General features: G+C 41.9%; 1 protein-coding gene across 6 annotated transcripts in view; it reads left to right on the forward strand.

Moving 5' to 3' along the window:
* TNFRSF19 (TNF receptor superfamily member 19) overlaps nt 1–15,714 on the forward strand; it is a 101,198-nt gene that overhangs the window by 46,234 nt on the left and 39,250 nt on the right. For all 6 annotated transcript variants that reach the window (XM_053311823.1, XM_053311822.1, XM_053311825.1 and 3 more), the window contains 2 exons: nt 4,150–4,328; nt 5,683–5,768. In XM_053311823.1, the coding sequence (XP_053167798.1) occupies nt 4,150–4,328; nt 5,683–5,768 (265 nt within the window). The remainder of the gene's footprint in view (nt 1–4,149; nt 4,329–5,682; nt 5,769–15,714) is intronic.

Consider the following 15,714-nt stretch of genomic DNA (forward strand, 5'->3'; position numbering starts at 1 on the left):
GGTTGGGTGGTAGTGCCCAATGGGTGGAAGCTACCACTCAAATTTCAAAGAAATTGGGCAAAAGGGTGATTTTTTAACAATTTTTTGAAGTTAGCGTGACTTTGTGGCAGATTCGGGGCAGAAAAGGGGTTCCAGGGGCAGAAGAGTGGATCAGGTGGTAGTGCTCCAATGGGTGCCTGCTACTACTCCAATTTCAAAGAAATTGGTGAAAGGGGTGATTTTAAAGAAAAATTTGAAGTTGGCTTTTTTTTTTTTTTTTGAAGTTGGCTTTAAGCTTTCCCCCCATAGGGAATAATGAGGATTTCAGCAGCCCCATAACTCCACTGGGGGGGCACCAGGGTGGCCCAGAGCAGGTTGTGGTATAGCACACATAGGGTGACAACCACCCCCAAAACCACAAGCCCATGGGGTGCTGGGTTTTGTTGTTTTCAATGTTTGAGGTGTTCTGAGAGTGGATTCTTTGGTGGGAAATGAGAGTTGATTCAAAGTTCATTCATCATTTTGCACCAAAAAAAGATTATGAATGAACAAAGAAGTTGGTTCATCATCTTTGGTGCAAAATGATGAATGAACTTAGAATCCACGACCACTGCTCATCTTTGTTCAAACATCAAAAAAACATGTGAGTATGCACATAAGGCGTGAGTATGCTCATGCCTTAAAGGGAACACTGGTCAGAGAGAAAGCTGCTTGCTGGAAGCCTAGTTTCACTGCCTTGCACTCCCCCTGAACGCCTGCTGCAGGGACTCCCGATCCAGTCCCTGTTGCAGGCTTTTAAAAGGGACCAGGGACCATGACTCCAGTCTTTACGGCACCCTTTCTTCTCGTCATCCACCAACATTCCCCTTCTCCATGATACACAGGGCATTGGGGGGAGCCTTTTCTCTTCCCCCCAAACTTTTCCTTCTCTCCTTCCCCCACCAGATCCTGATGTTTCCCTTCTGCCTATGGAGAGCACACTGGGGAACATTCTTCTTTTTCCTTCTCATCACTGGCCTGTAACCTATTTTAAAGCTTGCTGAAGGGACTCCCAACCCAGTCCTTGCAGCAGACTTTCAAAGTGATATGAAGGGACCAAAAGAGGCTGTCAGCTGGTGGTCCCCTCTCCTCTGGTCACTACATGCCTGTTTTTCCCTCTGCCTTCTCACCTTCCACTGCCAGCCCTCATACCTGACAATTCCATTAGACAATTCCATCTGTTCTTTCCCCCCATACCTGGTGGGAGGGGGACCCATCCAGTGGCTGCTGAAGTAAAGGGGGGGGAATAATAGGAAATATGGAGTCCACACTTCAGTTAGTCCATTCCCTATTCCCTGCCCTTTTGAAAAGGCAGGGAGAGCAGGGAAGAGTGGCAGTGGATGGGTCTAAATAGTGGTAGGAGGCCCGGTTAGGCAGTGTTTGCATGCAGGTGCTTGAAGACCTGCTTATTTTCCAAGCAGTAACTGTACCACTGCTCAGCGAAGAGTTGTTGTGATGGGACAGAGGGAGGTAGATTAGGTAATCCTACAGAAGCCCCCAGTAATCCACTGCTCGAGGCACCTGCCTCACTTTGCTTCATGGAAGGATCGCCCCAGCTTGCTTGTGGGCTTCCCAACTGGCTGGCCACTGTTAGAAGCAGAATGCTAGATTGAATGGACCCTTAGTCTGATGCAGCAAAGGAATTCTTATTTCTGAGCAATAGTGCACATTAATCTCTTTAGGCAGCCTCATAAATGTTTTAAGAACTAGTAATACTCTGTCCAATTGTCTTTCCTTCAAGCACACATTAGGTCATCTTGATTGTGTTTAACATAGTAATCCTTAAAGCTTAGTTAGATCAGGAAACTGGTTTATTCTATGTGCTATTTAGGATGTATCTTTGGCAAGTATTTCAAAGTGAATTATTTTGAAGCAATTATTGGATAACTTTTTTTGTCCTTCAAAATTAGCTCATCTAAACAGCATACTTCGAAAACTACCGTATGTCTAACTATAGTTTGTACATTTCAAGCATATATATTTTTAGAAATAAATGACTTCACATAAAAATGACTTGCCTTTTAGTTCAGCTAGCATTTGTGGGAACGATGTGAGAGAAGTGGCTGTCTTGAATTTTTTGTTCATGTTATCATTTCTCTCCACTACCACTTGTCACGGCAGTATAACTAGAATAGTGGTTTTAAACTGTTTTAATGTTTCAATTTCTGTTTTAATTTTTTTAAATGTTTGTTGTAAACTGCCCAGAGATGTGAGTTGAGATGGTGTAGAAATATACTAAACAAATAAAATATAATTGCAGAGATATGCATTACATTTTACATTAAGAATATAGTCATTTCTAGTTATTTATGATAAATATTTTACAGTAACGACCCTCTGATGCTTATTAACAAAAAGGAACCACTACAGAGATTGAGCCACAACCCACCCTTCAAAGCTACTTTGTACATTACAATTTTCTTATCTAAAATGCATGAGAAAAACACTTGCTACAATGAGAATATATAAAGGGAACAGTCATTGCACATACTGGTAAAGGCATTTTTTTCTTTCCCAGATATTATCTTCCTCATAGGAAAATTGTAATATGTGAAGTGCCCCTCGTTGGCTGGGCAAGAAAACAATGTGTTTTCACAACCTTGGCCAGGTTTAACTGTGGTTAGCTGTTACATCGGAATGTGGCCCATTTAAGAGACCACTTTTCAATTTGGTCAGCAAACCACTCTTTTGGGGGAAGAAGTGTTATTGAAATTCTAGCTGACTGTCTGCTTAATTTGGGTAACTCAGATAGAACAGGTGCAAATGCCAGGGGACAATTTACAGTACATGTGCTCATGTAATTTTATATTTAATAAAACAGTATGTAACTTATTTTTATGGAACAAAACCAAAAATAATCCTCATCTAGCTACATAAAACAACTGACTATGAGTGAATAACAAAGTTTTATGTTTCAGTTCTGAAGCTAGGCTAATTATTTAATGTTGTTTCCACTGACATCAACAGAAAATGGCTAGCCATGAGGTTACATTTGCTCCCCCCACTCATTCAGGGAGAGAACAAATATTTGCCCTGAGTGGCAGTATAACATAGCCATATCTTAATGGCTACATGGTGCTATTATGTCATCATGTTCACTGAGTGACTCCTGATTGTTTGGAATCACACCATAAAGAAGGCCTTTTAAATTTAAAAAAAATGACACTGAAGCAACAGCAGATCAGGGAAATGATACTGCAAAAAGTCATGAAAACATATGCAGAAGAGGGGAAGGTAGAGTATTTGTATGAACCCTCCTGTCCCTGAATGGGCTCATAATTTGGACATTTCATTTTTGCTAAAACCATACAATAGATATTACATGCGTAATATATATACATGTCTTCAGCTCCTCAAAATCAAGAATTGTTATAATATATGAAAACTGCATTGGTTAGTATTTTGGGGTTTTGACTTCTTTGGAGCCATACAGATTTTTTTTTAAAAAAAATGAAAGGCAAAGCTTCTGGTCTATTACAGAGATAACAAGCATGGTCACCTGCATTTTGCTGAAACTAGACATTACAGCATTCCTGCTTATTAATAGAATTGCTGTTTGTGGAAACTGCTTATCAGGGTGAATTGCAGAAGCAACATTCTTCAAGAAACACAATTAAAAGAGTCATGAATCTTTTGAAAAATATTACATTTGTAAGCAAGTTAAATAGTTAATGTGGTTAAATAAGTAGCATTTCTAATATAACTCATTTGTGTTTTTCACTTATGAATCTTTATATCAAAATTTTGCTAACTGTCTGAAAATTTCACACATCCAGCTTCTAAACTCTCAGGTACCTGGCTTAATTTAAAAAAGAAAAAGAAAAAGGGACAGCTCAGTAATTTCACCATAAACTCATAATAAAGTAGCAGTGGGAGTCTACAGAGTCCTTTATCATTCAAATGCTCAGTGGCTTCTCAAATAAAGTGAATGAATAAGTATTGCTTATAGAAGTAAGGGAGATTATTAGCAGTGGAAGGCACATTTGAATTTGCTGAAAGGACTGCTTTTGTCTCTAGAAAGTCTTATTCTCTGAAATAATTATCCTGGGTCTTCATTTCATCCCTGCAGTCTCTCCTTATTCACACTTCTGAATTTCTGAATAGCTTGCTCTTGTTTGTTAATCCCTGCAGGAATGCGGCTTTGGTTATGGTGAAGATGCCCATTGCATGACATGCAGGCCAAACAGATTCAAGGAGGACTTTGGCTTTCAAAAGTGCAAACCATGTTTGGACTGTGCTCTAGTAAATCGGTTTCAGAAGGGCAATTGTTCTGCTACCAGCAATGCTGTTTGTGGAGACTGCTTACCAGGGTAAGTTACAAAAGATAGTCACAAGGAAATTACCAATAACTTATCCTTAGGTCTTAGTACTACAGAGTTTGGATTTTAGAAGTCCTAAGATCTTAATCTTTCTGGCTCTGTGACCACAGGCAGACTGCTTCACATTTGTTTGCTGATAAAATTAATACGAAGCACTCACCTTGTCTGTGATGAATACCTGAATGCCTGAAATAATATGAGAAACATTGTTAATTATTTTTTAATGGGGGATTATTTCACTGCTATGAAATCTATGCACTGCATGTGAGAGGTCTGTCCTCCTTTTGGTTCTCTGGCCCATTTTAAAATAGTTGCAAATCTGTTATTACTTAGAGGATTAAAATGTGCTATGTTCTAATTTTCACACCACTGTGTATCTTTATCTATGTCTTGCCCATTCCAGATACTTACTTAACACTGCTGAGTCGATGTCTTTCACATTAGTGTGCACAGGATTGTGTCAGATAGGTGGCACTATTTTGGGGACATAAATGTCTCCATAGCTCAGTACGACCACAATTACAGGACAAGATTTAAACAGTTTCCATATGCGACTGAATGTGGGACTCACTGAGTAAAAAGTTAGCAAAGATTCTATATATGTGTTTCTTGAAAAGATGAATGGTTTGCATTTAGATACAAATTGCCCATTGTTTTAGCTTATGATAAATATAAGAATCACAAAATGGTTCAAAGGATTAAGCCATATTCATATAATTGAACTGTATTCCTCAGATCAGGCATTGTCTTCCACCATTTTGTCAAACAGAGCCATTTTGTGGCTTGTTCAGTTTTTTAAAAAAGTTGTTTTCTGGGGTGGGGGGAGAATTTGAACTTCTGGGGGCATTGCTAGATCACTGGAGGCCCGCAGAGCATGGTACAGCACGTTGTTTCACCCTTTTTGACCATTGTTCACCATTTTTTTCATGCGATTTTCAGGCCTCTGGGAACCTTCCCCACCCCCCGTGATCCCACACACTTAATGACTCTGTATTCACAGTTTCCTTATTCACTGTAATTGCGGAGAATGGAACCCCAACGAATACCGAGGTTCACCTGTATTTTATTTCAGGGAGTGTCCTCTATTATATTTTATCTGTATAGAAGGTTAGGACTCTAGGTCCTGGTGTATAAAAACTTGTGGACTGGATCTATCAACAAGTTGGTGGCTATAGGCCACTTCCAGCCTCAGAGGAAAGATGCCTCTAAATACCAGTTGCTTCTCAGAGGCATCTGGTGGGCCACTGTGAAAAATGCGAAGCTGGATTAGAGAGGCCTTGGGCCTGATCCAGCAGCACTATACTTATGTTCTTATGTTGTATGAGGAATATGTGGTCTGTTTCAGATTCTACAGAAAGACCAAGCTTGGAGGTTTTCAAGATATGGAGTGTGTTCCTTGTGGTGACCCACCTCCTCCTTATGAACCTCACTGTAAGTGCTCCTGTTGTTAAAATAATATAGCACCAAATGTGGGCATTTAAATTCCTGCTTTAAGGTCTTTTTTTTAAAGGCATAGATAAACTGATTTGCCGTTACAAATACATTGCCAAGAATAACCTATTTCACTTCCCTGAAGTAAATCTGAGTTGTAGTTGTCACACTTGACTTTTCAATTGCTACTACTAAGAATATTTATATGCTGCTTTTCAGCGAAATGCTCAAAGTGGTTTAAATAGAAAAATAAATTGATCTGGATTGTGATCCGTTGCATTCATAAGGAATGGGTTCTGCGCCTGCGCAGGGACCTCGCGGATAGATTGACCAGCTCCTCGTGCCGCCCCCAACTGCCCTGCACATGGTCCATGCTTCCGTTATCCCAGGCAGTTGGGGCTCTACAAGATCGTCAGAACAGAATGCACACTGGCGATCTACAGAAACTGAGAGAGACACACCCCAACTGCCTGGGATAACAGAAGCATGGACCACGTGCAGGGCAGTTGGGGGCGGCACAAGGAGCTGGTCAATCTATCCGTGAGGTCCCTGCGTAGGCACAGAACCCATTCCTTATTAATGCAACGGATCACCTCCAGATCATCTCTTATGGGTGAGCAACCTGTTTTTCTCTGTTTTCAAAAAGGCTCGTAGTCTAAAAGGGGAAATAAGGTAGACACCAGCAACAAACACAGGAGAGATGCTCTGTTGGAGTTGCATAGGGACAATTAAAGTCACATTGAAATCAGTGGTCTTGATCTTGATAGCCACCACCATCACTGTGCCTGCTATTTAAATTAGAAAGGCAGACATACAGGATTAGACTGCATACTTTGTATAATGTTAGTATAACTTTCACCCTAATACTCCTAGTTACCTTCTTTTTTGCCTAGCTCTGCTGGTCTTATCTCCAGCTTCCACAGTGCACTCTCCTAGGTCCTGACATGGCTACATGTGCCTTAATATTTCCAACATGCCAAGTTCTGCAACCCATCTCTAGCCAGGCCTGCAGATATTTCAGAGCCTTATCGCTTGCTATTGGGAAGTGGCTCCTCTGTGGGCTTCAGCCACAAACTGAGTATAGATGTACAAAAATGTCAGTCACTTATAGGCTTTTTTCGGGGTTCCATTCATCTTGGTTTCTTCTCACTTCTTAGAACAGTACAATCCTTGCGCGCTCTCTCAGCCATTACAAGCTGACTGGCAGCAACAGTAATCCCACACTGCTATTTGTATATGGTGAAGCAAGCTCCCTGACTTACTCTTTTGTGGCATAAAGGAACTCTTTTAAGTCAGGACACAGCTAGAAAAAGAGCATCAGTGGACTGCCATTTTGCTTCATTGTTTTTCTCTTTTTACAAATGTCAGATTGTTTATTAAAGGGTGGGGACAGCCACCCAGGGTAGATCAATAGTGCATGGTAGAAAAAAAGGTATGTGCAATTGCCACACACCTGCTCAGCCAGGACAAACATCTGTCACAAAAATGACTTATTGCTGAAAATTAACCGACATGATGCACAAGGCAATGCCGACGTTCCCAATTGATTGACACCACTGCACATTTGAAACCAGTGCCTGCTGGTGTTGTGCAAGAGCACAGTTGCACAGCTACTTAAAACAGCACCCACAATTGTGTAGCAGAATTTCCATTTTTTCCCATGTAAAGTAACATTATGCAAGTATGCACACAGTTTTCAGTAGTTGCTCAACTGAACTCTTGTACAACAATGTTAAGACTGGCAGCAGCGCTGGCTAATATGGAATGCCGACATGACATCAGACATCATGTGAACCATTAGATCTGGGCCGTGATCGGTAACATCCATAAAAGTGGGTTCTGTGCCTGCATGGAACACTTCGCGTAGAAATCGTTAGCTTCTCATGGCGCCAATCAACCGCCCTCTGCACGTGCTTCATGCCTGCCCATATCAGCAGTTTGGCGCCTCACAGCTCAGTTTCTTTCTGACCACCAATGCACTCAGTTCTTCGGTGATCTATGCTCCTCAAAGTATTTTACGACTGGATTTTTGGACTTGACTCGGATTTGGACTGGACTGCCCTTTGGATAAGTAAAGTAGTACTTATTGTGTATGAACTCGAACTGGTTGTATTTATTCTTTGTTTTGTCAGACAACGGTACCTCAGCAAAGTGTTTGAAAATTGTATGTCCATGGACCATTTGATTTGACAATATTTGGAATGTCCCTTACGAGCCTCAAGCCTAGAGAAAAAACCACCTTTAAGAGGTGTATGCACTGCAGAGGGAAAATCCACTCAACGGATGGCCACAACTGTTGTGTCCTCCGTCTAAGGGAAGGGAATAATGCTGTAGCGTGCTCCGTTTGCAGCTCATTCTCTAAACAAACTTTGAAAAATAGAGCTGCACATTTGAGGGTGGCTTTGTTGGAGAAGGCTCTAACTCCAGAGAGTGTTTTGAAGTCTCTGGAATCAAGGGCCACGGTGTCGAGATCGACATCGGGGACTGCAATGCCAACACAGTCTATATCCCTGGTGCCTGGGCCATCGATGTCAAAGGGCTCGCCATTTAAGGAGCCGCAAGTACCTGAAAGGCGTTTGTCTCACCACTGAGCGATGGAAAGGAAATGGAGGTGAGAGGATAAGTTGGGCTCCTCACCCCCTAAAAAGCTGAGTGAGTAGTGCAAGGAGATGAGTGAGTGCAAGGAGGGGCGTCTGTCACTGCCCAGCACTGTGACCCCTTCTCTATCTGGCTTACAATTCCTGGGGAAGCCATCTCCATTGCAATGCCTGAAGAACCTATCACCATTGAAGCTGATGCCAGAGCAAAGAAGGACTCCTACATTGTCAGGATCTGCACCTTGATGTCGTGCGGTGTCTCTGTCACCAATACTTATCAATCCCCATTGACGCTGAGGACTCCAGTATCTACGTCAGTGTTGAGACAGAAGTGCCAATCACCTGTGGTGTTCGAAGCCGACGCCAATTATGACACAGAGGCTGTTTTTGATCCCAAGACAGCCCAGCATATCCTTGCAATGTTGGAATTGGGGGAGAGCACCCCTTTGGCATTGATGTTCCAGGGTTTCTTGAGCAGGGTCTTGACGAGGAGGAGGAGGATTTAGGGGATGTACCAAAAACTCTTTCTTTTACCTCATACCAGTCTAGGGCGATGATTGCAAGCCTGTTACCTGTAGGAGGATGGGGTGACCTGTCTACAAATTCCACCCTATTTCATCCAGATGACTATGTGGAGTTTAAACAGTGGAAAGCACATAGGATGCGTATGGGGCTAGTACAGGCTGCAACACAAATGACACCTCCAAGGGCTATGACTGAGATTCAGGTTCAAACTGCAACCCAGGTAATGCCTCCAAGGATTGTGATTCAGGATGCTGCTGTGCAAGCTACTATTCCAGAGTCTGTAGCAGGTTGTAAGAGTGCCCCATGTAAGTGCAGACAGCCATACTGGTGTTAGTTCCAAAGCCAACTTGACAGGCTACTATGTCGACACAGACTTGTGCAGAATGTGACGCAAAGAGTCAGTATGTACAGGTAGTACACAAACACCATCTCAAATGACATCAAAGACCGTTGCGGGATTATGAACCAGTAGGAGGTTTGGTTCTGGCTGACATTGTCAGGAAAGCCTAGTGTGTGTTCTACAGAGCCAGCATCATTGGAACAGGACTACAAATCTGATTCCTCAGATTCAGAATCAATGGGTCATAACTCAGACCCTAAAGAGGATGTTCCAACAGAAGCTTTTATATCCCTGATGGAGGAAATGAAATCTTACCATCTTCAAATTGCTGAGATGGTGGTTGTGCTAGGTCTCGACTGGAAACAAAAAGTTAGTGATCTAGACGATCCTGTCTACAATTTCATGAAGTAAACGAATGTGGCACAACCAGTATACTTACCTCAGCTTCCTGTGATAACAAAGGTGGCAAATATGGCTTGGCAGTTGTTGCACACATCCACTCCAACTTCTAAGAGCTTGAGACCCTGTACAGAATACAGGAAGAGGAGAATGGTTACTTAAACATCCTACCCTGTATTCATTAGTAACTGAATGTATGTCCTCATCAAAGGGGTCGCACCGTCATACCACGCCAGCTGACAAGGAAGGGAGGAAACTAGATGTGCTGGGACGTAAGGCGTATGCTACAGTATGCCTAGCAATTAAGATCACAAACTATATGGCATGTTTGTCAAAGTACGTATATTCTTTGTGGGACTTTATCAGGAGAAAGATAGCGTGACACCTGAGGAGTTCCCCCCCAAAAAAATTGGAAGTGTTTTTGAAAACAACATCAGTGACGAGACAACAATTAAGTAACGCTAAGCATTTCATGGAAACTGAGTCCCGCTCATTAGTGCCAGCAATTCTGCTGCAAATACATGCTTGGCTACATTCAACCAACTTACAGCAGGATATGAAAGACAAGATAGAAGCCTTGCCATTTGATGCCAATGGTCTGTTCTGCGACGTCACCAATTCCCCTGTGGAAAAGTGGAAAAAATCTAAGTACATAGCAGAGACCTTTACGTCCACTGCATCTTTCTTTACCACTTAAACCTTTTGGCCATAGGCAAAATACATACCACCAGGGCAACTTGAAAGAATTCCATAGACTCTTCCAGAGATAAACAAAAAACCATACAACCAAAAGGGTAAGAGCAACCAGGGGGCATGCAATAAGGCTCCACAGCAACAAAAGCAACATCTTTGATTGCTCAGTAAGCCCACATGAACGATTACCTTTGAACTCCTCCAATGACAACACCCTCTTCCCCAACAGCAGTGACGTCCCCGTCGCCAGTGATGTCTCTACCATTAACAACAAACATCAATGCTGGTCACAGCATCAAACTGGCAAGTCATGCTCAAGCTTGGCACTAAAATAACATCAGATCAGTGGGTACTCCGGATAGTCCAGACCAGTTACACCATCGAGTTCGACATTGCTGGAATATATGGTCATGAAGTTCACACCAGCAATGGCAGCATTGATGGAAGAGGTGGAAATGCTGCTTGGAAAAGGGATGATCTCTCCAGTACAGTGGGCAAGCAGACACTGGGGATTCTACTCCCGGTACTTTCAAATCTCAAAATGGGACAGGGGCATACACCCTATAATGGACCTGCAGTGGCTAATTATGTATGTTATTGTGAGAAAGTTCTGTATGATTACATTGCAGACAATCCTGCCTCTTCTACATGGGGAGGAATGGGCTGCGATGTTGGACCTCAAAGATGCATATTTTCACATCGGCATACAGGAAAGTCACAGGACATATCTAGGTTTCACTGTGGGTGAAAGCATTTACCAGTACAACATGCTACCCTTCGGACTGGCGACAGCACTAAGAGTATTTACCAAACACATGGCAGTAGTGGTGGCACATTTATGCTTGCAGGAAGTGAAGGTGTATCCTTATCTCGACAACTGGTTGATAACAGCAAAAACAAAAGGCAAGTTACTTTCATAGATCATGTATGAGACAGGTCTTATGGAAATGTTGAGCATCCAAATCAACTGGGAAAAGTCCTATTTGACACCCTCCAAGAGACTACCGTATACAGGTGCGGTCCTGGACATGGATTGGCAGAAAGCATATCTGCCAGAGAAACACTTTCGAAGAATTCAAAGGCTGATGCTAGCATTGCAGCTGGCTCACATAGTTCAAGCATTAATGAGCCAGATGGCCTCATGCACCGCCACAGTCTGTTATGCGAGACTGAGGATGCAGAAACTGCAGCAATGGTATCTGTCAGCTTTCTGGCCAAATGTGGACAGCCAAGACCACCTTCTGCACCTACCAGACATAGTATTGAGATCACTGGTATGGTGGACGAAAGAGGAAAATCTTCTGGCAGGCACTACATTCAAAATCCCAATGCTGGAAGTTTGGGTGACATCAGATGCCTCTCTAACAGACCGGGGGCACATATGTCTGGCCTGGAGGCACAAGGCCTTTGAACCCTGACTCAAAGGACTCTGCACATAAACTCCCTAGAGCTGCTCACAGCTTTCCAGGCTATAGTTCTTTCAGGGACTTCTCAAATGCTTGGGAAGACAGTACAACTGCAGATGGACAATACAACTGCAATAGCATATATGAACAAACAAGGGGGGGGACAGTGTCCCACTCCCTTTGCAATTTAAGCCAAAAATATGGAACTGGTGTGTGCCACAGAAGATCCATCTGGTAGCAATACACATAAAGGGGGGATAAACAATACCCTTGCGGATACCTTGAACAGGTCACAGGTGCTCCTTCAACAACACGAGTGGGAGATAAACACAAACTGCCTGAAAGGCATGTTCAGATCCTGGGGAAAGCCCGCTGTAGATCTTTTTGCGATGAAGGACAATGCCAAATGCAGCCAATACTACTCGAGAGCGGGACTGGGAGAGCAATTGCAGAGTGATGCATTCCAGTACCAGTAGACACACAGTTTATTCTATTTGTTCCCCCTGTATCCACTGCTCAATTGGGTAGTGCCAAAGATTTTACAGGATGGCACTATTTGTATACTAATAACTCCATGGTGGCCAAGGCAAACATGGTTTCAGCAGGTACTCAAACTGTTGGCAGGGGTACATGTACGGTTAAGCAAACAATGGACCTTCTATCACAGGAGCAAAGCCGCTTATTACATCCAAACTTTCAAATGTTAACACTTACAGCGTGGAGGATAAACTATTAGACAGCATTTTATTGGATGATTAAAAAGGCATCTTCAAAAACAACACTATAGTGCAAAATAGAAATGATTCAAAGCGCATGCAAAGGCCAAGGGCTTTAGAGCCAGGGATGCCTCCATATGGGACATATTGTATTATCTTACGACGCTGAAGTCAGGAGGCTTACTAAATACCTCATTGAGGGTACATTTGGCTGCCATTTCCTGCTTTCACAGGGGGTACAATGGGAGGACTGTGTTCAGTCACCCTGACATTAAAAGGTTTCTAAAAGGGGTAAGAAATCTGTATCCTCCAGTACACAGACCAATGGATAGCCAGAGTCTTTCCTTGGTCTTATCGGCCTTCATTGAAAAGCCTTTTGAAACAATGGCAACTGCAAAGCTTAAGATAGTGACCTTAAAGACTGTATTTCTTATTGCCATAACAACGGCAAAAAGGGTGAGTGAGCTCACCTCTTTATGCATCAGCAAACGTATACTAAATTCCATGATGACAAAGTTGTGATGCTGTTAGACCTGGAGTTCAGAACTAAGGTTGTCTCAGACTTTCACATGAACTAGGATATTGTATTACCCACTTTTTTCCCCCAGAATCCGGAAACACCTCTGGAACGGGTGATGCACAGCCTGGATGTGTGATGTGCTCTTCTGTTCTTTTTGCAACAAACATCTGCGATGAGGAAAATAAGACGGCTATTATAAACAAAAGAATGGGGGACATTCTGTTTCAAGACAAAGACTCTCCCATTGTCTGGTAGAGATGATCTACCTGGCTTACAAGATGCAGAAAGTGGATCCTCCTAAAACAGTAAAGGCCCACTCTATGAGGGTGTAAGCGTCCTCAGCAGCACATTTATCAGGAATAAATTTCAAGGACCTATGCATGGCTGCAATGTGGGTGTCAGAAGAGATGTTTGTGAGACACTATGCGGTGCACCACCACTCAACAGCGGCAGCAAATTTGGGGAGGGGTGTACTCAAGCAGGTTTTGCAGTAATTGGCTGCTCCCACCTCCAGGAGTAGTGAAGCTCATGAGTCACCCACTTTTTTGTGGATGTTACCTGATCATGACCCAGATAAACAGGTTGCTTATCTGTAACAAGTGATCTGGAGCATTCATAAAACCCTCGCATCCATCTCCACAACAGCTACTGCAAACAGGCAATCTATCTACACAAAATAGAGTGAACAGCTGCATTGGAGTGGTCAACAAGACACTGAGCTGTGAGGCGCCAAACCACCGATATGGGCAGGTGTGAGCATGCACAGTGGGCAGTTGAACGTCACGGCAAGGAGCTAATAATTTCTACCTGAAATTCACGCAGGTGCAGAACCCACTTTTATGAATGTTACTAGATCACTATCAGATCACCTGTTACAGGTAAGCAACCTGTTTTTTCCCCATAATAGCTGGGTTTTTGATATAATTTACAAACCTATTCCTGGAAAAGTATAAACTTGATATTCAAATCTGTAAAGAAAAAAGGTGCGGAGGATTGTTTGTATCCAGGATGGTGAGTAGCAGTGAACTGGAACAGCCCTTTTCTCATTCACAACAAATTTTTGAACATCTTTTGAATACAAGAAAAAATGGCTAGGGTCCACACAATCAATCAACCTGTTTGAACAATACATACTGCCAGTTTAGTACAACTGTTGGTCTAGTTTAACTACAAATAAGACTCCAAAAACAAGTATAAAATATTAGTTCAACCTTTCAAGAACTAATGTTTACTGTTAAGTCAGGGATAAGCAACGTGGGGATTTCTCCCCTCTGTTGGATATATGTTACTTAAATCTTCCCGTATAACCATATTTATTTATTTTTAATAATGAATTATGGTATCAATTGTGTGTGTGTGTGTGTGTGTGTGTGTGTGTGTGTGTGTGTGTGTGTGTGTTATAGATATACATAGATATAATTCTGAATTATTGATGAGAACATTTAATGATTGGCTAAATGTTTTCCTTTAGTCATGAAGTACACATTTATACACTGCTAACTTTGTATCTTGTGTAGATGAAAGGGACAAAATATTGGATGTTATACATCTATAAATGAATCACAGTGTGGCCAGCTTTTGCAAATTGTTGTTTGCTCTTGAATGCTAAGTCAGGGCCACAGACTTCCTGAGCTAAAGTCCCATAATATGATGGGGGCATTAATGAGGATCTCATAATGCTGGTAGCAGTTGATTATTACCCAGTTAGCTATAAATTTCAGGGCTAGCTTTCATCTTCTCTCTGTCTATAGACCTTTTAAAACATAGTTGTGGTTTAAATATTTACTCATGAAAAAGCAGGTTGTGGGCTGCAAAAAGACCATCAGAAAGTTGAAAGGATTCTATAATGGACAAGTAAGGAGTGTACGAGGCCAGGGAAATGGTTATCGCTCTTGGGTAAACTTTAAAGGGTAAACACTGAATTGAGTGTCATTTGATCATAGCAAATTATACATAAATTTTAAAATAACATCATCAAAAAATCTGCATTTTGTTATGGGAAGACTGGAGTAATTATACAATGGCACAGCAAATGTCATTTTAAAACTGAAATTAAGAAACACAACACCAGATATGTGATACTATTCAGCTGTTTCCTTGTTTGGGGGAAAAGAGAGAGAACTAACCGTGAAAAGAAAGGTAAGAGTGCAAGTTACTCTTAAGTTAAAATACAGACTAAAAAGTTAAAATACAGACTAAGTAAAATACATGTATCTGCACCCAGATAGGCCTTACCAAATTTTTGTAAGCAGTAATGAATATCAGATGGATTTTTTAAATACCAACACAATAGACACAACTTGACAAGTTTCTCTTTTCAAATAGATATAACTGGGCTGGATCAGATGTGGGCAAATACTAGGGATGTGCAAATTAATTCGGGTACAAATTGATTTGTACCCAAATCTAGCTGATTCAGGTGATTTGGAGACAAAACAAATCACCCCTGTGGTCCATTGGCTAGATTCGGGTACAAATAAAATTGCGCCTGATTCGATTAGAGATTCAGATCCTTCCTATTAATTCCCCCAGATTCCCAGCTCTCTCTCTTTTTTTCTTAAAGCTAAGCTCTAGCACTTGTAGAAGTGGAGTTATGGAGCAAAATGTGTGGTCACTATTTTTCAAGTGTTTGGATTCTTTAGTGTATAATAACTTTCCCTCAATGAATCCCTATGAGGATCCATTACACACCTTCATTTCTTCTATTCATTTTGACTGTCTTTTTGACAATGCCAACTGTCAACTGCCAT

The sequence above is a fragment of the Hemicordylus capensis genome, chromosome 3, assembly GCF_027244095.1.
Source record: "Hemicordylus capensis ecotype Gifberg chromosome 3, rHemCap1.1.pri, whole genome shotgun sequence".
Classification (NCBI taxonomy): Eukaryota; Metazoa; Chordata; class Lepidosauria; order Squamata; family Cordylidae; genus Hemicordylus; species Hemicordylus capensis.